The 24,086-nt window shown below is 35.5% G+C and overlaps 1 protein-coding gene across 6 annotated transcripts in view; it reads right to left on the bottom strand.

The window, feature by feature from the left end:
• The window catches only part of AGMO (alkylglycerol monooxygenase), a 395,634-nt gene that overhangs the window by 336,195 nt on the left and 35,353 nt on the right, over positions 1-24,086 (bottom strand). For 3 of the 6 annotated variants that reach the window (XM_040472529.1, XM_040472531.1, XM_040472530.1), the window contains exons 2-3: positions 4,274-4,480; positions 2,485-2,615 (exon numbers count right to left, since the gene is read on the bottom strand). In XM_040472529.1, the coding sequence (XP_040328463.1) occupies positions 2,485-2,615; positions 4,274-4,480 (338 nt within the window). Of the gene's footprint in view, positions 1-2,484; positions 2,616-4,273; positions 4,555-24,086 lie in introns of all 6 variants that reach the window. The other 3 variants (XM_040472533.1, XM_040472532.1, XM_040472534.1) reach the window with 2 other exon arrangements.

Below are 24,086 nucleotides of genomic sequence, written 5' to 3'. Positions count from 1 at the left end.
TGTGTGTGTGTGTGTGTGTGTGTGTGTGTGTGTGTGTGTGTGTGTGTTTAATAGGAACAAAATACATGAAAATATTTTTACATTTCTTTTTCAAATAATCTGCTTTGCTGAAATGTTGTAAGTAGAAAGTTATGAAAAATAAAGTCCTTGAAAAACTTACAAAATTATCCACAATTTCATAATTTAGAATTGCTGTTCAAACCTACAGGAACAACAATAACAACAACAACCAATTTGACATTCCCTTTCAAAATACAATTATGGAAAAATATGCTCCACATTCAAGTTCACAGCATTTCACCTTTCTTTCAAAGGGCACCAGGGTAAAGAACTAGTGTTAGCTTAAGGAGTACTGTGGGGAGTGGGATGTGAAGGAAAAGAACTGTGTGTTCCATGCTGGAAGGACTGCATTGTTTTGGTCTTTCTCACTCTCTCTCTCCCGTTCTCTCCCTCTCTCATCTTCTCTCTTTCTTTCTCTCCCTGTCCGCCTCTCTCTCCTCCCCATCTCCCTCATCCTTTATAGATATAAAAATCTATATCATATATATATATGATACTTGTGTATCCTGTTAAAATTCCATACCCTAATCCTCAGTGTTGCTGAGCAGATTTATGCAGTATATATTTCTAGTGGTTATCATGTTATGATAAGAGAATAATCTAATTCCACTTGTGGCCACAGCCAAATGTGGAAAAGTAAAAGTAATGCTGAAGCGTTCATACAGCTCCTGATGTCTCCCTGAGCTCTTAATAAATTCGTTCCAACACAACAAAATATGTGATCCCCAATTGTACCTTCAGGGTTCCTCTCAGTTATCAAGTTATTCTTAAAGTTAATCAGTTGTTGCATTTCCATGAACTCATACACTTAACTTCTTCAGAATGAACTACAGTAAACAACTGGGTTGTTTGCAATAATCAAATCTACATGTCCTTTGAGTATGTTGAATGTATTTCTTGTTCAGTTTTGTTCAAGGGAGACAGAAGATACAGGAAATTATGTATAATGGTAAACTCTTATTTAGCGTATTCTGGGAATTAACTACAAAGAACTTGAGATATTTTCCTCTGACAACAACGTGCACACATAAGAGTAGTTTTTCAGACATTATTATGATGATTGTGATAATGATGATTATTTTATACCCATTAGCCTACTTTTCCATAGTAACACTTATGAAAGAAATTTTACTTTTAGGTTCATTGTTATCTAAACAATTTTTACAATTACATGAAATTATTCTACCTTTTCTTGAATATCTTTGCATTTTCATTTTTAAAAATCCACCTTGGGGGATACCTCGGTGGCTCAGTTGTTAAGCATCTAACTCTTGGTCAGGATCTCAGGGTTTCGTGAGTGCAGGTCCTACGTTTAGCTCTGTACTGACAGTGCAGAGTCTGCTTGGGATTCACCCTCCCGCCCTCTCTCTACCCCTCCCTGCTTGCATGCACACATCACCCTCTCTCTGTCTCTCAAAATAAATTAATAAACTTTAAAAAATATATTAAACTAAAAAAAAAATCTAGCATGTACCTGATAACATTCCAGGCAGAGGAGTTAAAATTATGAATAAAGATCCTTCTTGCTCTCAAGATGCATGCAAGTTATCAGGAAGGGCTGGGAAGAAAACAGGTGAGCATAATACCATGTGACAATTCTAATCTGGGGTAAGCACAAGAAAACATGAGGCCATAGTGAAGTGGTGTCTAAAGTAGGCTTAGGAAGAAAGGGAAGATTTGCTGAACAGTGTGACTCTTCAAGAAAAGTCTATGTTTAGACATAAGAAATGAATTAGAGTTAGCCATATGAATGGCTTTCCAAGCAGAGAGAAGCATGTGTGACATCTGGGCAACGGCAAATGATGAAGGATGGAAGGAACAAATATTGGAAAGAGGGAAGGAGAATGAAGAAAGCAAAAGCAAGGATAGATGGACAATGGCTTCAATAGATCAGGAAAAAAATTCAGACATTATCCTTAGGCAATATGGAAACTATGAAGAATTTTCACCAGATCCACATCATGGAAATGTTTGGCTGAAAATGAGGTAGCACTAGAAACAGGACCAGAGACCACTTAGGAGATCATGTAGTAATACAAAGCTTTGTGCAACCTTTAGTAGGGGGTGTCTATATCCCAGATTGCTAGAGCATGTGAATTTGCCAGGGGCAAATTAATTTTCCAGTAGAGAACTAGACTATAACTCAGGACTGGGACTAGGTGAAACACTCTGTGCACAAAATTTAAGGGGGGGGGGCAATAAACTCAGTAATCAAGATAAATAATATTTAGAACAATATCTTTTAAAATGAATACAAAAACAGATCTACAGTGAACAAAATATAAAACATTTAAATAATGACAGTAACTGAATTCTTTGGGGATATATGTGAAAACAGACAAACTCCCATACAATGGGTTCCTTTTCCATCTTATTTAGAGAATTTCAGTTTATTCACTCTATATGGCCAACCAACTAACTCACCTTGGAAGCCGAGAAAGAATGCCGGCTGACATTGATGTTAATGCATCATCCAAACGACCGGGTGCCTTCCCTTTGAGAATCCAGCTGACAACCAGTTCAAGAAGCATTAAGGAAATGAAAAATGGAGTTGCCTGGAAAGGAAATGGCACAAAAAAAGATGCTATTGTGCTCGGTATGAAATTTTTCCACATTTCCTGATTAGTCATTCCAGAAGTAGGAGGCCCAGAGTGACATCTCGTAGGAGAAGGCATATACCTATGCTAGAGGATCATTTCCTCCCAATAGGCAAAGAAATCTGATTATTTCGGACATATACTAAACAGGTGCTCAAAATCTATCATCCAGTTTGTAAATGAAATATAACCATCGACATAGCCATGATAATTCTGCCAAGAAAATAGTAAGATTAGGAGGGATGGGTTTCAAGTTAGATCTAAAAAAAATACATTTTAAAATAAGTACAATAATCAGAAGTCTATTATCTATAAGATGGACCTTCTTTTAAAGGCTTTACTTAGGATGCACATATTGCTAGTTTTTTTTTTTTTATATCAGAATTATAGGAATGACAAAATTGAGACTGTAGGAACAAAGAATTTTCTTCTGAGTTTTTGAGAGGATTTGATCATTTAAAATGTGTATTTATTTTTAATTTTTTAAATTTTTTAACGTTTATTTATTTTTGAGAGAGAGACAGACACAATGTGAGCAGGGGAGGTGCAGAGAGAGAAGGAGACAGAGAATCCAAAGCAGGTTCCAGGCTCTGAGCTGTCACCACAGAACCTGATGCGGGGCTCGAATTCATGGATAGTGGGGTCAGGATCTGAGCTGAACTTGGACGGTCAACCAACTGAGCCACTGAGGCGCCCCTGAAATGTGTATTTAAAATACAATTCAAGTTTTATTCATTCAAATGTATTTTTGTGTTGTAATAGGTATTTTTAGGCTCTACCAGGGATAACAAATATTAAACTAAGCTTGGTATTATAATACAAAAAAATGATTTATGAAGATGTGAGTACCACATTTTTTGTCTTAAAAAACTCAGAAAGAAGGAGTAATATCAAATCCTGAAAAAGTTATGGGTTTCACTCACTTGGAAGCTGATCATGAATTCCGAAGTTTCTAAACCGAACTCCCAAGAACATATTCTCTGATGTCATTTTTTTCCCCTTATTTCTGGTCTGAACTAGTAAGTGTTATAGGAACAACTTTGACAGGGTGGGGAACTTAGGTATTCAAGTTCTAATTCTGGATATTTCCACTTCCAATCATAGCCAGGAACCAGAAGTAAAAAGTGCCTCTGAACACTTCAGAATTTCAAAGAAAACTTGGTTCAAGTTCAAACTTAGGAAGTCAGAGTTGGACTCAGTCAGCTCTATATCCATTCTGCAGAACTACTCTACCAAATTAAAGAGGAAATAGTTTCCTGGGAGGTGGTTTGCCCTTTAAAACCAAAATTGTTACAAAGTTTACTGATGTCATATAACCATTGAGCTCTGAGCTTCTGACAGCTAAATTTGTAACACCACTGTGTCCAGGAAAACTTCATAAAGTTTTATCATATTCTGCAGTGACATATCCGAGGAGAGGAGGTTAATAGGAGAAACTGGCTATAGGTATTACATTCAAGTAGAAATTCTAATTTTGCTCCGTGCCTTTATGAAACTGAATTATTTTTTTAGAATTTAACAATTTGAAGAATGAAAGTGAACAAAACCCCAGGATGTGTTGAACTTACTTCTCATTGAGAAAAAAGTCACTGTAGCCTCTTACCAGATAGTCTCACCTGTTTTACATAATCGGGTACCTCTTCCAGTGTTTGGAATGACGTTTCATTGGGCTTCATCATGTAAAACATCACGCGAATTCCCTGGGAAACTGAAACATCCTGTTGGGCTTCTGGGTTCATGTCTGCCCTTGCTTGATTCCCAGCTGGAGAATATTTGTGATTCAGTGGTTGAAGCCAGAGGCTGTACAAAGAGGACGAGCTGTGCTGCACAGAACAAGCCCTTTGTCAGAAAACAGCTAGAAACAAAGCTCCATGGAGAACATAGCCAACAGCAGATTCTGTGTAGGGAGACAGGAAAACACAGAGATCAAGAAGGAGTTCAGAGTTCACTGGGTGCAGGACATGTGAGGGAGGGAAAGGGGAGTAATCAGACCCAAATCAAAGATAAACAGAGGAGTTTGACTGTAGGTGGAGTAACTAAACATTTAAAAATGAAAAGGAGACAAACAAACAAAACAAAGACAAGTGCTTAGAAAGGCGAAGAAAAAAAGTGCTAACAGGTTCATGCTGAAAAAGTGGGTGGTGATTCAAGATTCAAATCACAAAAGAAAAACCTTTTTGTTTTCTTTTGTTGTGTGTATTAATTCACATTGTATTTAGTTTGTTGTCTCTCCACAGATTCCTATTTCCTGAAAGGGCAGTGTGTTGTAATCTCAGTAAGACCAAGTTTCAAAGTCTATAAGTAGTGAATATATCACACTGGCTATTGCCTATACGCTTCTGGATTTGTATGGTGTTAACTTCTGAATGTTTGCAAACCTATTTAGGGACATTTGGCTTATTACATGATCTCCCACATTTAATGGAACCTTGGCTAATCACATCTGTATTCTTCTTATGGGGCCTCTCTGAGGAAGCTGACAAGATGTTGCTGCAAGACCTTATCTGTGTTTTGCAGGAGGAGCATACGTTGATTTTGCCTTCCAGGGAGATGAGAGGGCACCTTGTCAATTGGTCACCAGTGAATGAGTGCATGTTTCCTGAATAACTTCAGCTCTTTACCTAGAATGGCAGTGATCACTCATTAGCTACCAACTCATCTTTTAAACATGATTATGTACATTTTATTAAATTATCAATGCATGATTGTTTTAGGAAAAAAAATAGGAACTACAGATAGGCAATAAATAAATTAATACCCAGAAACACTATTAACTTTTTGGTGTATGAATAGTCAATTCTGCTGTTTTGTGATATACATGCTGCTAAATATCAGTATAATATGCAAAGTTGTCCAATAAAAACTATGAGGCTTATGAGAGAAATAGGATTAGGGTGCAATACTCAAAAACTCTGTAATGATCCATAAGGAGGAGGAGGAGGAGGAGGAGGAGGAGGAGGAGGAGGAGGAGGAGAAGAAGAAGAAGAAGAAGAAGAAGAAGAAGAAGAAGAAGAAGAAGAAGAAGAAGACAACGACGACCAAGACCTGATGGCACTTCATCTTGAAAAAGACTTGACATTTGTTTGTGGAAGTGGCCATTGGAAAGGGGCGGAACTTGAATTATTGTGGAGAATTGAAGGAGGCTTATCTGAAATGAGACAGAAGGTTATAAAAACAGATACGGGTACTGTGGCTCATAACGTAGAGGTGAAGTGAAGATGACGGTAGTTGCTTAAGATGTGTGAATATGTGCGCGTGTTGTGTATTTTGAAGCCTTTCAGTTCAGTTGGGTGCAACATTTAACATTTGCCTGGCATTTCTCACAGACAAAATCACGCATAGGTTTGGATGAACAGTTCCAATTATTCCCTAATAGTATCAATACCCTGTTGGAACAAATTAGTACTTTAAAAATACTGCATAAGTGACTGTGCTTTCAGACAGTTCCCATTACAAATGAATACATGTATATATCCCATTACAAATGAATACACATACATGTTTAATAAAACTGATCATCCGAAGCAGTACTTTATTACCTGCTTTGAACATTGCTGAAATTACAAATGTAATGCAGTATGGGGCAAAAAATCCAAACACAACTGTTTAACAAGTAAAAATTAGCACCACTCCTTCCCCTCAACACACACACACATAACTTCTCTTCAACTTCATAAATACAATTTCTTTCAGTGGATATTTTGCCATATTTGTGGTTTCCTACAAAAATTTAGTTGTAGTTACCATTATTATTCTCATGATGTAAGTGCGTTCAAAAATATGCATATTGTTTGGCTTTATGTAATGGACCATATTAAACATAAGAGATAGCAGCTTTCCTTCCTGGAGTCAACAACTTATCTGGAACATTGTTCCACTAAGTACCTGGTTAGACAGGATTGTTTTGTTTTGTTTTGTTTTGTTTTGTTTTACTGACTGCAGAGATATATGTGTGTGTATTTGCCTATATTCCAAGCAGGAATACAAAAATACAATATTATTTTAAGTATTTAAAATAGCAGAACATGAATACAAAGAATTAGTTACAGAAATGATGGAAGAAGTGAAAAGTCAAATAGGAGCACAGAACCAATCTAGAGATTAAGATCAATAGGAAGTCACTAGCATCTCTAATCTACAGGGACAAAAAAAAAGGTGGGTGTGTTGATACTACTCACTCAGTCACCCTTGGGAGGTATGAACCACGATGGGCCTAATATGATGGTCCACCATGGAGCAAACCCAAAAAACAATACCCAAAGCAAAGAGGAATTAGAAAAATGTATGCTGGCTACTGGCTTCTTCCAGCCAACCAAACTCCAAGCACTACTTTTCATTGGCCTCAGTGAGTGGGAACCAGTTAAAAGAAAAGCCTAGGAAAAGAAGTCTGCAGGGCCTAGTCCCTGGAGATACACAGTAGGGAAGCAGAAGGGGAGGGAATGCATCTGAGGGAAAAGCCAACCAAGGATGAGCACACCATCATAACTTACTTAACTGTTTCTCCACTGCTGTGCAGTGAAATGCAGGGTTCCAGTTTTAGCTAATAAATTTAATGCATCAATGGACATCATGGTATAAATATCTTGTCTACTTGTGTACATTTTTGTGTCAAATAGATTCCTAGCAGTGGAATTATGTTGTTGAAGGGTATGTAAAATTTATGCTTTGATAGTTGCTGCCAAATTCACCTCCAAAACTGTGTTTGACTCTTGCTAAGACTGGATACTATCAATCTTTTATAGTTTTAAGCCAATTGGGGAAAATGACATCTTGTTTTAATTTGCATTTCCCTAGTGATTTTGAAAATCTTTGCAATACATTTATTAGTCATTTATTTTTCTTCATGTGTGATTTATTTGTAAATATATATTGCCCATGATTTTATATTATCTTTCTGTATTTATTTATAGGCTATTTGTATTCTCTATATATTTGTGTTTTGCTCATGTATGTGGCAAATGTTCTCTCAGTTTTTATTTTTATTTTAACTTTGTTATACCCGTTGTCATACAGTAATTGTAATTTTGTTATTTATTTATTTTTATTTTATTACTTCTGCTTTTGAGTCTTGTTTATGTTTTTCTCGCCAGAACTCTACAAAAATAACCTTCTATGTCTTCTTCTAGAATTTTCACAGGATTTTTCAGTTCTTCCACACTATTCGACATATCTGCAATGTTTCCATGCTCTCCACCCAATGTATGTGCTTATTCTGTACTGGTATCATGTTGCCTTGATTACTGTCATATTGTAATAAATTTTGGTAACTTGTGGAACAACTTTTCACTTGTGAATTTTATTTTTCAAAAATTTTAAACTATTTTTCACTAAGTATTCAAATGGATCTATTTAAACTAAACTTGAAAAAATTCTATTGGCATTTTATGTGGAACTTCATTAAATTCATGGATTGATTTGGAAGAACTGACATCATACTCAATACACACGACAATCATTTAAACCTAGTTTTGTATTTAAGTGATGCCAGTGCTAACTACCAATCCTTGTATTTCTTATCCTCTCCATTTTTTTTTAAGATTTATTTTTATATAATCTGTCCCTTCAATGTGAGACTCAAATCCACAACCCCAACCAAGTTCAAGAGTAATATGCTCTACCGACTGAGCCAGCCAGGCACCCCTATCCTCTTCATTCTTGATTTTTTTTTTTTTTGTACTGACACAGGTAGCAAAGTTTTTCTTCTCCTTTTTTCCAGAAGGTTATATAATTGTATATCTTAACGTAATTTTTTTCTCACCTATATATGTGAAGAACACCTTGGCTAAATACAAAATCGTCTGAAGCAAGATGTATAGAATAGATAGTTGAACTCTATACTAGAACCAGAAAAAGGAAACCTGAAATAGTTCTAGGTGCTTATCTGTCAGGTTTCTATCCAAAGCCTCTTAGTCAATGGGGCCCTGCTGGCAGTCCCTTCTTTTACCTAATTAAGGGGAAAATGCTTAGGAAGAGCCTGGTACCAGGGATAAACATCCCCTGAGAATACAAGACATGAAAACCGGCCCCACTAGTGTTCTCATTTGCAAATAAATCTGAACAAAAAGACATCAGAAGTTTTTTTGTATTGAACAGACATTTAAAAAAAAAACAAAACTGATTTGGAACTTCTAAGTGATACTGATAACTGTCCAGTCAGGAAAGAGAAATCACAGTAATGTGAACAGGGAAAATTTAATATTAATAATTGTCAGTTTTAACAATAGAAATGCTTTTCTAGATATGTCTCCTCAAGCAAGGGAAACAGAAGCAAAAATAAACTATTGGGACTACTTCAGAATAAAAAGCTTTTTCAGAGTGAAGGAAATCAACAAAATGACAAGGTGACCTACTAAATGGGAGATGATACTAGGAAATTATATATACGATAAGGGGTTAATATTATATATTTGTACAATTCAATACCAAGAAATACAAATAATTCAATTGAAAATGGTCAGAGAATTTGAACATTTTTTCCAAGGAAGACATCTAGATCTCCAACAGACACATGAAAAGATGCTCAATATCACCAATCATCAGGAAAATGGAAGTCAAAACCTAATGAGATACCACCTCACACCTGTCAGAATGGCTGAAATCAAAAAGATAAGAAATAACAAGAGTTGCTAAGGATGTGGTGAAAAAGGGAATCTTGTACACTGTTGGTGGAATGAAAATTGGCACAGTCACTATGGAAAACAGTGTGGAGTGTCCTCAAAAAATTAAAAATAGAGTTACCATATAACCTGGTAATTCTACTACTAGATATTTGCCCAAAGAAAATGAAAAAAACTAATTTGAAAAGATATATTCACCCCTATGTTTATTGCAGCCCTATTTACAACAGCCAAAATATTGAAGCAACTTAAATGTCCATCCATAAATGAATGGATAAAGAATGGAACACTACTCAGACATAAAAAAGAATGAGATCTTGCCATTTGCAACAGCATGGATGTGCCAAGAGGGCATAAAGATAAGTGAAGTAAGTCAGACAAAGACAAATACCATATTATTTCACTAATATGTGGAATTTAAGAAACAAAACCAAAGAAACAAGAAAAAGACAAAACAAACAGACTCTAATACAGAGAACAAGCTGGTGGTTGTAAGAGGGGAGATGGTTGGTGAGATAAAACAAATAAAGGGGCTTGAGAGTACATTTTTCTTGATGAGCACTAAGTAACGTATAAAATTACTGAATCACTTATTATACACCTTTGAGTAACATAACACTGTATATTAATTATACTTCACATAAACAGATAAGAAAATAAAAAAGAATTATAAGCTATAAAAGGGAACTGGAGTAATGAGCAGTGCCTAATAAAAATTGGGGAACTCTAAAAAATAGAGGAGTAGCAGAAGTAAGGAGCAGCCACCACCCTCAGGGCTGGACTGAGAAGCTCATGGGAAATCATGCTGGAGGAGGTCCTTGAGAGGACCATGTTCAGTAGTTGACCCTCGGGCTAAGACCCTGCACAGTCTGCCTAATGTGCCCACAGCATTATGCCTTCAACAATGACTGTCCAGGGCCTGCTTCTGACAGACCTTAACATCATCTCAGCTAGCATGAAAAAATATTTAAAAGACTCAGATCCATTCTCACAATCAGACAACGAAGTGTGAATTTGGAGATGAGAAGCAATAAACTTCCAACTAACACAAGACGTGACCGTCTTTAGTAATTATAGAAAGTCTTTGTTGTTGTCTCTTCTGCAAATTGTACTTAGTTACAATGTTTATGAAATTATAAATCAGTTAAAAAAATTGATGGGATGCTCATTGTAAGAAGGGGTGTGAGAGAATATATATATTTCTACATTTTCTTTTAGCATTTAACATTTCAGACTAATGTTAAGTCTGAGTTCAATGTGACTTTTTTTCCCCCTTAACTTACCCATTTCTGCCTCTTGGATGCTTGTAGAATATTTTTGTACCCTTGAACTTAAATAATTCTGGTGTGTTATTTCTTCTTGTATAAGAATATCTTGAAGAAGTAAACCTCTTACACCTGAAATTTCAAGTCTTCCTTTACTTCAAGGAAATTTTTTGCTATTTTGACTGTTATTTCTGTTCCATTTATTTTTTATACTTTTCCAAAAATGTGATTTATCTCTTTATCACATCCCATTTGCTTCCATATGTATATATTATCTCTGGGCATCCTCATCTTTGGTTTTCTAATGCTCTCTGATTTGCTCAAACCATACTTGTGACATTTTTTTTTCACTGCCTCTTTCTTCCTTCTGCTTCTACTTTAAAATCTACAATGACATTATTTGTTTTCTTAAACTCTTTCCTTAACTCTCTTAGTTCCCCTGTTGTGTCTATTTCTTATATAATCTCACTTCTCTTCAAATTTACTTCCTATTTAACTTTATGTGCATAAAACAGTTCTGCCTAAAATTATCCTTAATTTCCTAGGGAATCATACGCAAAAGGAAGTCTTTCATCTACTTTTGGCAATCTCTTTCCCTGCTCTCATCCCTATTTAACCTTGAATGGATACAGGTCTTCTAATGCTTCCTCTCATCCTCAGAAGATGTAGATAACCTTTGTAATACACCCTTAGGTATTTGTAGCACTTCTGAGTTTAGGTTTATCTTATCAGTTCAACCTAAGGACATGGAGGAGGGGCTGTGAATGTGGTCTCCACCCATCTCTGCAAACTTTTTCGTGGCTTGGAACTGATGTATTTTTGGCCAGCTTTGCTTACCTTGGTTCTCACTCTTTGGCCTTCTCTACTCTAGTCATACAAAAAGGCCATTTAAGATATTCTTTCTGTAATTTCTATGTATTGAGGCTGGGGAGGGTTGATGGTCTATTATGGAGAGCTTCCAGTCAGAAAATTTGCCTTGTGATTTTAGACTATTTGACAATTGGGGAAAATGAGAATTTGTTTACAAAAAGACTTCACAGCCTCTGGGTTTTCTCTTTTGTGAGAAAGTCTATACTCCCTTCCACCCCAGATGATCCCATCCTCCTCAGCTGTCATGGATCCTAAAGGCCAAAATGACTCCAATTAGAGTGGGCCAGTCCTGACAACCTGTCACATTTCTCACCAGCAGTCCTGACAACCTGCAGATTACAGGGTTTATCCAATACAGCAGAGGGATAAAACTCTGCTTCTGAAAAAGTGTGTTGGAGAAGTTGTTCACTGTAGTCATCTTTCTACTAAGTGTTAAGAATAACACATCAAGGTGAATCTCAAGGTGGATGCAAGAAAGCGACCGTTGCAGGCATTCCTGTTGTTTCTCTTTTTCCTATAAGGACACCAGTCGTATCAGATTAGGACCCTACCCTTATGACTGCATTTAACCTTAGTTATCTCTATAAAGGGACATCACCAAACAGTCATATCAGGGGTCAGGGCTTTAATATATGAATTTGGGGGACTCATAATTCAGTCCATAACACTTCTCCATATACCATTCTCTTTAAGCTCTTGAGACAATTTCTGGGAATTAGACTGGAAAACTTATTTTACATTACCATCTTTAAAAGTTTATTTTTCTAAGATTATAAAAACAATGTATGTTCACTATAGAAATGAAGAAAAAATGCTGAACATACTTAAGGAAAAAAGTCATCAAAATCCCACCTATCAGATTAGTGCCTAACTAATATATATTTCTAAAATATTTTTTATTTATTTATTTTGATAGAGAGAGAGCACATGAGTGAGTGGGGGCAGGAGCAGAGAGAGAGGAGAGAGAGGATCCCAAGCAGGATCCATACTCAGCATGGAGCTCAACAAGGCACTTAATCTCATGAACCATGAAATCATGACCTGAGATGAAACCAAGAGATGACGTTTAGCCACTGAGTCACCCAGGTGCCCCATGCCTCATTAATATTTTAATGTACATCGATGTTTAAGGTTTCTTCAGAGACATTATTTTACATAAACGAGTCCATACTCTATGTGTAATTTTAGGTCCACTTTTTTACAATTTGGAAGCCTCATGATGAATGACAAAGCCTAAAAATTGAAGATGGTGTGGTCTCTGAATCGCTACTTGGAGAGGTATCCATCAGTTAGAACATGATATAAGCAAAATTTAAACTCAGAATGTGTTTGGTGTTTCAGTTATTATTATTTGAGGCTAACGGTGTCCTACTGTACACAAAAAAGCACTAGAGAGTTTTAAACAGAAGCATCCATAAACTGATATAGGGATTAAAGCCATCAGCCTGATTTCCTTGTGAAGAATAGATTTTAGAGGGGGAGGGGACAAGTAGAGGCCAGTACAGAAGTGACTGACACAGTCCAGGTGCTGCATGTCAGTGACTTTGACCAGGATGGTTTCAGTGGATGTAGTGAGAAGTGAAAACATTCTGCATACAATTTGACGGTAAATCTAACAAGGCTTACTAACAGACTGGATGAGGAAACATGCACAGTTTCAAAAGTGTGGTTTAAGCCAACGGAAGAAGAGTTGTTACTTATTACAATAAACAAAAAGAGGAATTTGACTTTAAACATGATATGAGATGTCTGTAGTCACCTAAGTGGAGATGGGTCCAGCAGTTGGATATACAAATCTGGAGTTGAAGGCTCAAAGTAAGGAGAATTATCTATGAATAGAAAGAAGTGCTGACAAGAATAGAATAGCTACAGGCCAAACATGAAAATGATTTCCATATATAGACTCTTCAATCATGTCTGCATGCATAAACAATACTCATTTTAATTCAAAAACCATTTTTGTTATTTTGATTTTCTTTGCATGACAAAATTTTTTGTAGTTCAAATACATAAAACATAAAACATACTTTTCACGTCACTATGCATAATCTCATTATGGAAGTAATTGAAATGGTCTAGCCTATTCCAATTTTAAGATACAATATACAGAAAACATCTATTTTAAGAAACTGCCAAACTGTTTTCCAAAGTGTATGTACTAATTTAGCATCCCAACCAGTATGAGAGTTCCAGTTACTCTGCAGGCTTTCTAGCCCTTGGTATATGTAGGCTTATTTTTATTCTTCATAATCTAAATGGTGGCATATTCTTCATCAGATCTAAATGGTGGCATAGTTTGTGGTGAATATTACTGTCATAACACAAAGAACATTATTTTTATTCTTATATATTTCAAAGACAATTGTTTTAAAGAATATAGCTATTTGTTGCCAAAATTTTAATATTGTCTTTAAGAGTCTTTAAATCCTTTGTATTAATACTTTTCATTATAAAATGGCACCATATGAAACTTAAATCAATCTCTCTATTTTCTTAGATCAGATTTTATTACTTTTGGCCAAAGTCCTTTCCACGACTTAGAAGGCAAAGATCAGGTAGAACATGATCTTTAAAGAAATTTATGGCATACACTTGAGTTCAGAGCATAGAAAACAAATAGTATTTCAGAAGTTATTTCTTAAAAATCCCATCAAGCTAATACATCTCATTGTTATTTTAACAGTAGTCAGTGCCAAAAGAGCAACTCAAAGTGCTGTACACATATCAGTGTCAGAATGGATGTAACTCGTTCTTTACAGGATTGATTTTGAGTCAGTGTTGGAATTAACCCAAATGCACAGTGCAGAATAAAAGAATGTGGAAGATCTCAAGAGTATTTCTTGAAATAGCTCATGAGGTTCTCTGCGAAGAGAAGAATTTCTTTTGGAAAGTACAAAATAATGCATACGCCACTTAGAGATTAATCTTGTATGTAATAAAATATTTTAAAGGTTCTGACAAGTCCAGCAGCAAATAAATTTATTTTAATTTGCTTGACTTGCAGTTTCTCAATTATCATTTACTGCAGAATTCCTGTTATTCTCACACTTGTGAATATCTTATAGAACATATATCACATGGTACATGGTTTGGGGATCGCTATCTAAATTAGGGTCTCTGTATGACTGTTTCTTTTTTAGGGAAAGAAGGGACACCTATCTTTGATAATGGTGATTACTGCACATAATCTGAGAGAAAAGTCACTATGAAAGACTTGTATGTGCTTGAAAATAAATAAAAAGGCAAGATTAGTTCATGTTCTCCACTATCGACAAAAGTGTGTTTCTAATAACACCAGCAGATCAGACAAAGTCCTTTACTTAAATATACATCATAGGCACTGCTGCCTGCTGATGAAAGGGCCAGTGAACCTTCTTTTATGAAGCAGAGTTGAAGCAATTCATCGTGGACATAAATCCAGGTCTTATCATTCTCTAGGACGTGTGGTTAGGAATTTCTCCCTAGTTTCAGTACCAAGAATAATGTGTTTCTCCTGAACAGCACTGGTGCTATTTAATTTTATGGATGCCATGAATCACCTAACTAATCATGTTTCCCACTTCAGATGGTTTAATATGCAGCTTAGTGCCAAATTTATGGCATAAATCTAGCAAGTGTATAGGACTCAAGTGGCAGCATACGAAACTCACCACTGGTTCCATCTTGATTCCTGTCTGTATTTTCTTTGTTTAATTTTTATCACCTATTTTACTCTGTTCACTTAAGCTTTATTGAGTGTATTGGTGTAAGATGTTTTAATTTCTTCTTGTCATGAGGTAAAGAAAAGTTAATAGATTATTTAAAAGTTAATAGATTATTTAATGAGTAAATAGAGCAATTCTCTAGTTAGATAATGCCTCATTTTGACAGGCGTATCTCAGGAGGCACCTGTAAATTTTTATTATCCTCACAAAAGCACATAGTGTAATTAAGAAGAGCTAGTATCCACTGGGACCAGGCTACTGGTGATGCCAATGGAAAAAACTAAAGTATTTAGGAGCCAATTCAAGATCCAAATCGAAATTAGATACATTTTCATTGTATTTAATTTTTATCTCAATCTTTACCTCCCCAAATAATCAGATATCAATACTTTTGAATCACAGTTGACTTTTACTTCAGACTTTTTCTTAGTGGAAGGGGATTAAACGTATTCTGTGTTTTATATAAGGACATTGCTGTTGTGTATCTTAAATATCTAATGGGGATATCTGAATCCTCAGTTTGAGGTATAGCAAACAAAGGTCTATTACGGCATTAGAAAAAACAGTTGATTACACATGCTTCCATATAGTCTCCCATGCCCTCCTTCTCCAGGAAGCTCAAGATTCTTCCTCTGGGGAGGAGATTCTTGTTAGAAAAGGACAGTCCCAACTTGCTGATGTAACTCGAATGTACAACTTTGCCCTTAAAGCTAGATGACTCCCCCACACTACCAGAATTTGTTTGAACTATAATGAGTCACTGTGATGTTGCTTTAACTAGTAAAGAATCCTTGTGTCCCAGTTGAAATCAGAATTATTCAAAAGATACCTGTTCAATTTTATTGCCGCTACTGGAACATTAACTGATCTCTTCAGAGGAATGAATTGTTTGCCTCATGATCTGATTGCTGCTTTTCTTCATTCATGGGAAAAAAAACAACAACAAACCTCCTAAGTGATAGAGATTTTTCAAAATAAAGGACAAGACACATCACACAAATATATCCAAAGCCACATACTTTCTATACCTTCTCCACTCCCTCAGAACTACACTGAAATTTAAAATTTCTACTCCTCGGGGCACCTGGGTGGCTCTGTGAGTCGAGCATCCAACTTCAGTTCAGGTCATGATCTCGATGTTTGTAAGTTGGAGCCTGCGTTGGGCTCTGAGCTGACAGTTGAGAGCCTGGAGCCTGCTTCTGATTCTGTGTTTCCCTCTCTCTCTGCCTGTCCCCTGCTCTCACTCTGTCTCTCTTTCTCTCTCTGTCTCTCTCTCAAAAATAAATAAACACTTAAAATAAATAAAATAAAATTTCTATTCTTCAAAAGCCACTGTTAAGAAAAGGAAAAGATGACCACAGACCGAGAACTTTTTTTTTTTTACAAATCTTATATTTAACAAAAGACTTGGATCCAGGATCAACAATTAACTGAAAACTCAAAAGCAACCTACTTTAAAAAGAGATTTGAACAGACACTTCACAAAAGATGATTCAGATGGCAAATCAGCACCTAAATAATCAATGTCATTAGTCACTAGGGAAATGCAAATTAAAACCACTACACATCTATTAGAATGGACAACCTTAAAAAAAAAACTGGTGATATTGAGTATGAGGGTGTGGAAGGAATGAGACCCTCATTAACTACTGATGGGAATGGAAAATGATACAAATCATGACGGAAAGCTGTCAGACAGGTTCTTTAAACATTTAAAAATCCACTTATCTTATGGTCTATGCCTTTAATTCCTAGAAATGTACCTGCAGAGGAAGGAAACTACCTACCCTTGCAAATACTTGCACATACATGTTCTCAGCACATGTGTTTGTATTTAAAACAGATACACTAATCCAGAGGTTCATTATATAACATGGTAAATGTCACAAATGCCACATTGGGTTTCCAGGGAATATTCAGTAGTTTCTGTCAAATTTCACTCCACAGCCTATAGCTGGGAGTTTGCCTTGATGCTTCTACTTCTTTCTTCGCACATTCAGTTTAACATCAATTCCTGTAGGTTCTACTAGTAAACCACTGTGGTATCACAACCTACTTGTGAGGTGTGAAATCAGACAGTGGGTCACAAATAGAATTTTTGAAAGATAATTTCAGATAATTAAAATATTTCCAAATGTCAACATTTCTTACCAGTTATATAATTAAGTATAATTTCATGAAATTTTGTTACAGATACAAAAATACCACTCAATGACACACATTTAGTACCAGCTGAAATTTTATTTTTGTTTAAATTTAAATTGCAGTTTAAAAAAAAATTGAAAACCATACCTCCAAATCTGACTCCTTTCCTTTGCCACTATTATCATCCATCAAGCCTCCTTTATGACTCTCCCGCACCACGATAATTACCTTCTATACCCTGGATCCTTTGTCTCCAACACACTTTGAATACACCACATCCACAACAATTAGAAGAATCTTTTTAGTATGTTAATGATATCAATCATTTTTCACTTTGAAATTTTACATTCCCTTTCTTTGCTTTTGGAACAAAGTCAGAACAAATTCCCACATGCAGCTTACCTGGATTTGAGTATACAACATGAACTAGCTTGAGGTTATCTCAGCAACAACCTTGCTGCATGCCTCCACCTCTTTCATTGTATTCCTTGTGGTTTTTCTATTAGTATAGCAAATGCACCTCAGCACTTTTAAGCTTATTTTTGCTTCTTCCTGAAATACTTTCCATGGCCTCTTAGTATCCTTGGATCCCTCTCACTCTTCATGGATATTCTAATATTCCCTCCTTAGACTTGTCTTCTTTGAATACAAACTGACTCTTGGATATTTCACTTGAATACTGTATACGTATTTAGAATGTGACATGTCAATAATGAGCTCATTGTTGTTTATACTGCCCCATTACTCTTATCACCATCATTAAAGCTGTGAATCTTTCCTATGTCCTTACCTCTGTGAAACTTGCTACCTTTTAGAGTATAGATGTTTCTATAGAGTTTAGATATATCATGACCCCTCCCACTCTCCCATCACTTCAATCTTCAAGTCTTGTCGATTCTTCTCCTGACACTGGCCAGGCAGATGTCTATTTTCAACTAAAGGGTTTAGCATATCAGCTTTTCATTCATGACAGATTGAGAGAGAGAGAGAGAGAGAGAGAGAGAATGTTTGAAATATACCATTTCATGGGATTATCTAACCTCACAGATTTTATTATCATACTATGACATAATTTTTGGCATCCATTCTTATCTCTAGGACTATGCAATGTCCTACTTTGTGCATTCATAGCAGGGAGTGGATTAGGAACCTAGATGATTCCTGCCTTAGGGTAAAGGCCTCTCAGCCCAACAGCAAAGGGAGCATAGCTGGTAAGTTCTGGTTCCAAATTAGTTCCAAATGCAGCAGAATCTCCTAAAGGTACACAGCAGTGCTGGACTTTTTATTTTTTTTAATTAATTAATACATTAATAATCCTAAAGAGTTACTAAAAACTACTAGAACTGATAAATGAATTCAGTAAATTTGCAGGATAAAAAATTAATACATAGAAATCAGATGCATTTGTATATACTAATAATGAAGTAGCAGAAAGAGAAATTAAGAAAGTCTTCCTATTTATAACACAACAAAAACAATAAAATACCTAGGAATAAATTTAACTAAGGAGTTATACCCCAAATACTATAAAACACTGAAGAAAGAAACTGAAGATAACACAAATAAATACAAAGATATTGCATGCTCATGGGTTGGAAAAACAAATATTGTTAAAAAGTTTAGATTACCCAAAGCAATCTACAGATTTAATGCAGTCTCTGCCAAAATACCAACAGCATTTTTCACAGAACTGGAAAAACTAATCCTAAAATTTGTATGGAACTACAAAGTCTCCAAATAGTGAAAGCAATCTTGAGAAAAAAGAACAAAGCTGGAGGCATCTCAAGCCCAGATTCCAAGATATACTACAAAGCTGTAGTAATCAAAACAGTATGGTACTGGCACATAAATAGACACATAGATCAATGAAACAGAATAGAGTCCAGAAATAAACCTACAATTACATTGTTAATCTGTGACAAAAGAGGCAAGACTATACAATGGGTAAAAGACAGTCTCTTCAACACACGGTGTTGGGAAATTTGGATAACTACCTGACAAAGAATGAAACTGAACCACTTTCTTACACCATAATCAAAGACACACTCAAAAGTGATTAAAGACCTAAATATGACACCTGAAATCATAAAATTCCTAAAAGAAAACATAGACACTACTTTCTTTGACATCAGCTGTGGAAACATTTTTCTAGATATCCCTCCTCAGGCAAGGGAAACAAAAGCAAAACTAAACTGCTTTTGCACAGGAAAGAAAATCATCAACAAAATAAGGCATCCTACTGAATGGAAGAAGATAATTGCAAATGATATATACAAAAAGTGGTTAATATCCAAAATGTGTAAAAAACATAAACAACTCCATACCCCCCCCAAATAATAATCTATTTAAAATGGGCAGAGGACCTAAATAGACATTTTTCCAAAGAAGACATACAAATGGCCAGCAGACACATGAAAAGATGTTCAACATTACTCATCATCAGGGAAATGCAAATCAAAACCACAATGAGATTTCACCTCATACTGGTCAGAATAGCTAGAATATAAAAGACAATAAATAACAAGTGTTGGCAAGGATATGGAGAAAAGGGAACCCACCGCTGATGGGAATGCAACCCAATGCTGAATGGTACAGCTACTATGGAAACAGTATAGAGTTCCTCCAAAAAATTCATTAAAAATTAAAAATTACTATATGATAAGTCCTTCCACTACTGGGTATTAACCTAAAGAAAGAAAAGCACTAATTTGAAAAGATACATGCACTTCTATGTTTATTGCAGCATTATTTACAATATCCAACATATGGAAGCAACCCAAGGGTCCATCAACAGAAGAAAGGATAAGGATGATGTGGCGTATATACACAATGGAATGTTACTCAGCCATTAAAAAAGTATGAGATCTTGCAATGTGCAGCAACATGGTTGGACCTATAGGGTATAAAGCTAAGTGAAATAAGTCAGACAGGGGTGCCTGCTGGCCCAGTCAGTTGAGAGTCTGACTTTGGCCTAGGTCATGATCTCACAGTTCATGGTTCAAGCCCCACATCAGGCTTTCTGCTGTCAGCACAAAGCCTGCTTAGGATCCTCTGTCCCCCTCTCTCTCTGCCCCTCCTCTGTTCACACGTGCTCGCTCTCTCACTCCCTTTCTCTCTCTCTCTCAAAAATAAATAAACATTAAAAAAAAAGTCAGGCAGAGAAAGACAAATACCAAATGATTTCACTCATATGGAAAATTCAAAAAATAAAAATGAACAAATAAAAAAAGAGACAAAGCTAGTGGTTGCTAGAGGGGAGGTGGGGGGCAGGATGGGTGAAATACATAAAGGTGATTAGTACACTTACCTTGATTAGCTCTGAGTATTGTAAAGAATTGTTAAATCATTTTACACCTGAAAGTAATATGGCACTCTATATAATTACATAGCAACAAAGAATGATAAAATTCATTAATACATGATTTGTACTAGTCTTTTTCTGTCCTCAATCGGCCTTTTTTGATATTCTTTTAAGATAAGAAATATTTGACATCTTTGCTTAAACTATCAGTCTATTTAAGTATCGTTTTCTTAAATTTATTTGTAATATTCCTTGGAAAAAATTTTTGAATTTTCTTAGATGTCCTGCTTCTCAGAAAGCATATTTGCCAATTTGGGTACTTAATACTTTACCTCTAAAACACTGAATCTTTCTGAAAGTCTTCAAATAGATAGGTGGTGTCTTTCCTATAAATAAACATATCTTGAGGTAAAAGAATAAACATTGTGCCTCACCTACATCGACAGTAAGGCTATCCACCTCTATTAATATTTTAAATGACAATCTGAGTCATGATACAATATTTGTGCCTGCTGCATATACATATTGTTTGGTATTCCTTTTGAAGTTTGTTTATTTATTTCAAGTGAGACAGAGACAGAGCAGGCGCATAAATGGCAGACGGGCAGAGAGAGAGGGAGAGAGAGAATCCTAAGCAGGTTCTGGCTGTCAGTACAGAGCCTGACTCGGGATCTCATTAATTGTGAGATCATGACCTGAGCAGAAACTAAGAGTCAGATACTAAACAGAGTGAACTACCCAGGTGCCCGTCATTTGGTATTCCTATGCTAAATGATATTGAAGAGTGAAAAAACAGTGAAATTCTTACACTGAATATGAGGAGAACCTCATATTCATCCTACAGAAAGTAATATTGAGTCCAAGGCTGAGTTCACTAAGCTCATTGCCAACTGATTTTTAATAGTTTTCCTTTATTCATTATGGAAATTTTCTCAGTCATGCATTTTATAAATAAATTTTTACTATTTGTATTTAAGCCCTTATTTTTGTTAAATGTTAAATATTTAATGATAGTTATTTTTGTTATTAGTTTTTAAATTACTCATTATAGAAAATATTACTGAGTATTCATTTATATTTATAATATAAGGTTTCTTCTTTAAAAATCATATTAATTTTTAGGTGACATTAATGACATTTAATAAATAATTGGTCTAACAAAAAATTTTCAAAAATGATACTCACATGACTAAAGTTTGACTAACACTGTATTATTTTATTTAATCTTCATCTTATGAGACATATATTATCCCACTTTACAAATGAGAGAATCGGTTATCAGAAAAAAATACCTAAATTATTCAAGGTCATATTTATAATTTGAAAAGTAACCAAAGTCAAAGATAATTATGCTGAAGGTAAACACAACTTGGGTTTTTTTGACTATCACTCTGCATTAAAGATGACAAAGATAAAGGATCTAACTCTGAGAAGACTGCACTTGTGTTAATGACAATCATGAGAGCCCATCCTTGGGCTATGATATGTTCTGTGCCTTAGCAAAAATGTAAAAAAGGGCAACAAGGAGGAGGAAGAATGTAGTTTACTGAACAGCTGAGGAGGGTGTGAACAATGAAATAGTGAAGTATGATTCAAACAGTAGGAATATTTTAAAATGTAAGTTGCAAAGTAAAAAAAAAAAATCAAAAATTTCCTACATACTAACTTCAGAATGCTTTACATTAAATACCTTTTACTTTTGGGGTGCCTGGGTGGCTCAGTCAGTTTAGCATCTGACCTCAGCTCAGTTCATGATCTCGCGGTTCGTGAGTTCCAGCCCGACATCAGGCTCTGTGCTGACAGCTCGAGACTGGAGCCTATTTCAGATTCTGGGTCTTCTCTCTGCTCCTCCCCCTCCCAGAGTCTGTCCGTCTGTCTGTCTCTCTCTCTCTCTCTCTCAAAAATAAATAAACATTAAAAAAGTTAAATACCTTTTACATTCTATTTGGTGGTAATTATTGAAATATCTATAAGACTTAATGATCCATTAGACTTGAGTGGCATCAGCAACTTAACCTACTTTAGAAGCGGACTTTTTCTTTCTTCTCTAGGTTATTCCTGATCCACACACACTTCAAACCAGAAAATACCCACATGCTTTTGGTTTGACTTTCTAAATACTGGACCTGAACTAAACACAACTCATACAGTATAAGTCAGAAAGAAGCTAGACAGAACAATGTGAAATCAGCAGCCACTTATTGGGTTTGAAATGCTTTTCAGAACTGAGCCAATGCAATTTATTTCTATCATCTAACATTATCTTGGAATATTAAAACAAGCTAACAAAAAAGAGAACATCCTTGAAAGACTGACTAATATTGTTTTTCCAACCATTTGGAGACTATATCAAAACTGGCAGTGGTCTATTTTTAGGGATTTATGTGACATTTATTATTAGTCTGGTTACTGAGTACAACACAGACTCTTGGTACAGAGAATGCCAAATCAAAAGCTGCATTTTGGCCAGCATCCATAGGTTAGGTGTGGTTTTTCTCTTGGTTTTTGTGTTTTACTTTTTTAAAAAATGGCATGGACATATTTAACAGAAAATGGAATATGTCTGGATTAGGACATCATGACTGAACTCAGTTGCTTGGTAAAGCTTCTAAATCAATGATAAATCAAGGCTTAATTTAATCTCATTCCTTAACATGCTACATGATAAAATTTAGGCAGTCAGATTCATAGACATTGTAAGAATGTTAAATATAATAGCTACTATCACTTGTACCTCAATTTCCTGGAAGTTTCTTTATGGGAAAATCAGGTACTCAATGCCAATAGCTTTCCACCCATAAAACTGTAGTGGAGTCTAGGAAAGTAGCTACTAGGAATTAGCCTGTTAATCACTGGTGGAACTGACATCGTCATTCTCATGCTAAACGATCATTTAAGGATCAGACACAAAGTCTTTTCCTTGAAAGTAAATAAAACTAGATAATTTAAAAAGCAAAACCCACAATATTGAACTATCACACAGAGTTGGCAGTCTGTTTCTAGTGCCAGACTAGGACATAACATGGATCCGCAGGTTTCGTGCTTGGCCACATGAACATTTCGAACAATATACTAGTTCCAGTGTTAACTCTAAAAAAGTTGCTTAACCTTTCTGATGCTTTGCTTCCTCTATTTCTCACTAACATAATTTTAACTTCCAATGAATTTCTTCAATGACTATTTATTGAGATTCTTCCATCTGTCCAGCACTGGTCAAGCAGGGGAGGCAAGATAACTGCAATTTGTCTTGCTATCATAATTCATATGTATGGATGTGGTAAAGATTAAATAAAATAAAAAATGAGGCTAAGAATTGGCACTCAGAAAACATTGTTTTACTCCCTTCTAATTCTTCTCTAATTCTAATTCTTCTACGGACTTACCACCAGACTAGAGTTTTATTTTACACTAGAATTACCTAGAATGGTAGGTGAGGAAAAGTTAAGTTGTATCAGATGAAATTATTTATTTTTTTTAAAAATTTTTTTTTCAACATTTATTTATTTTGGGGACAGAGAGAGACAGAG

This window comes from Herpailurus yagouaroundi, unplaced genomic scaffold (assembly GCF_014898765.1).
Source record: "Herpailurus yagouaroundi ecotype Mexico unplaced genomic scaffold, PumYag 100, whole genome shotgun sequence".
NCBI lineage: Eukaryota > Metazoa > Chordata > Mammalia > Carnivora > Felidae > Herpailurus > Herpailurus yagouaroundi.
Note: the sequence above shows the minus strand (reverse complement) of the source record. Positions and strands in the feature narration are given on the sequence as shown.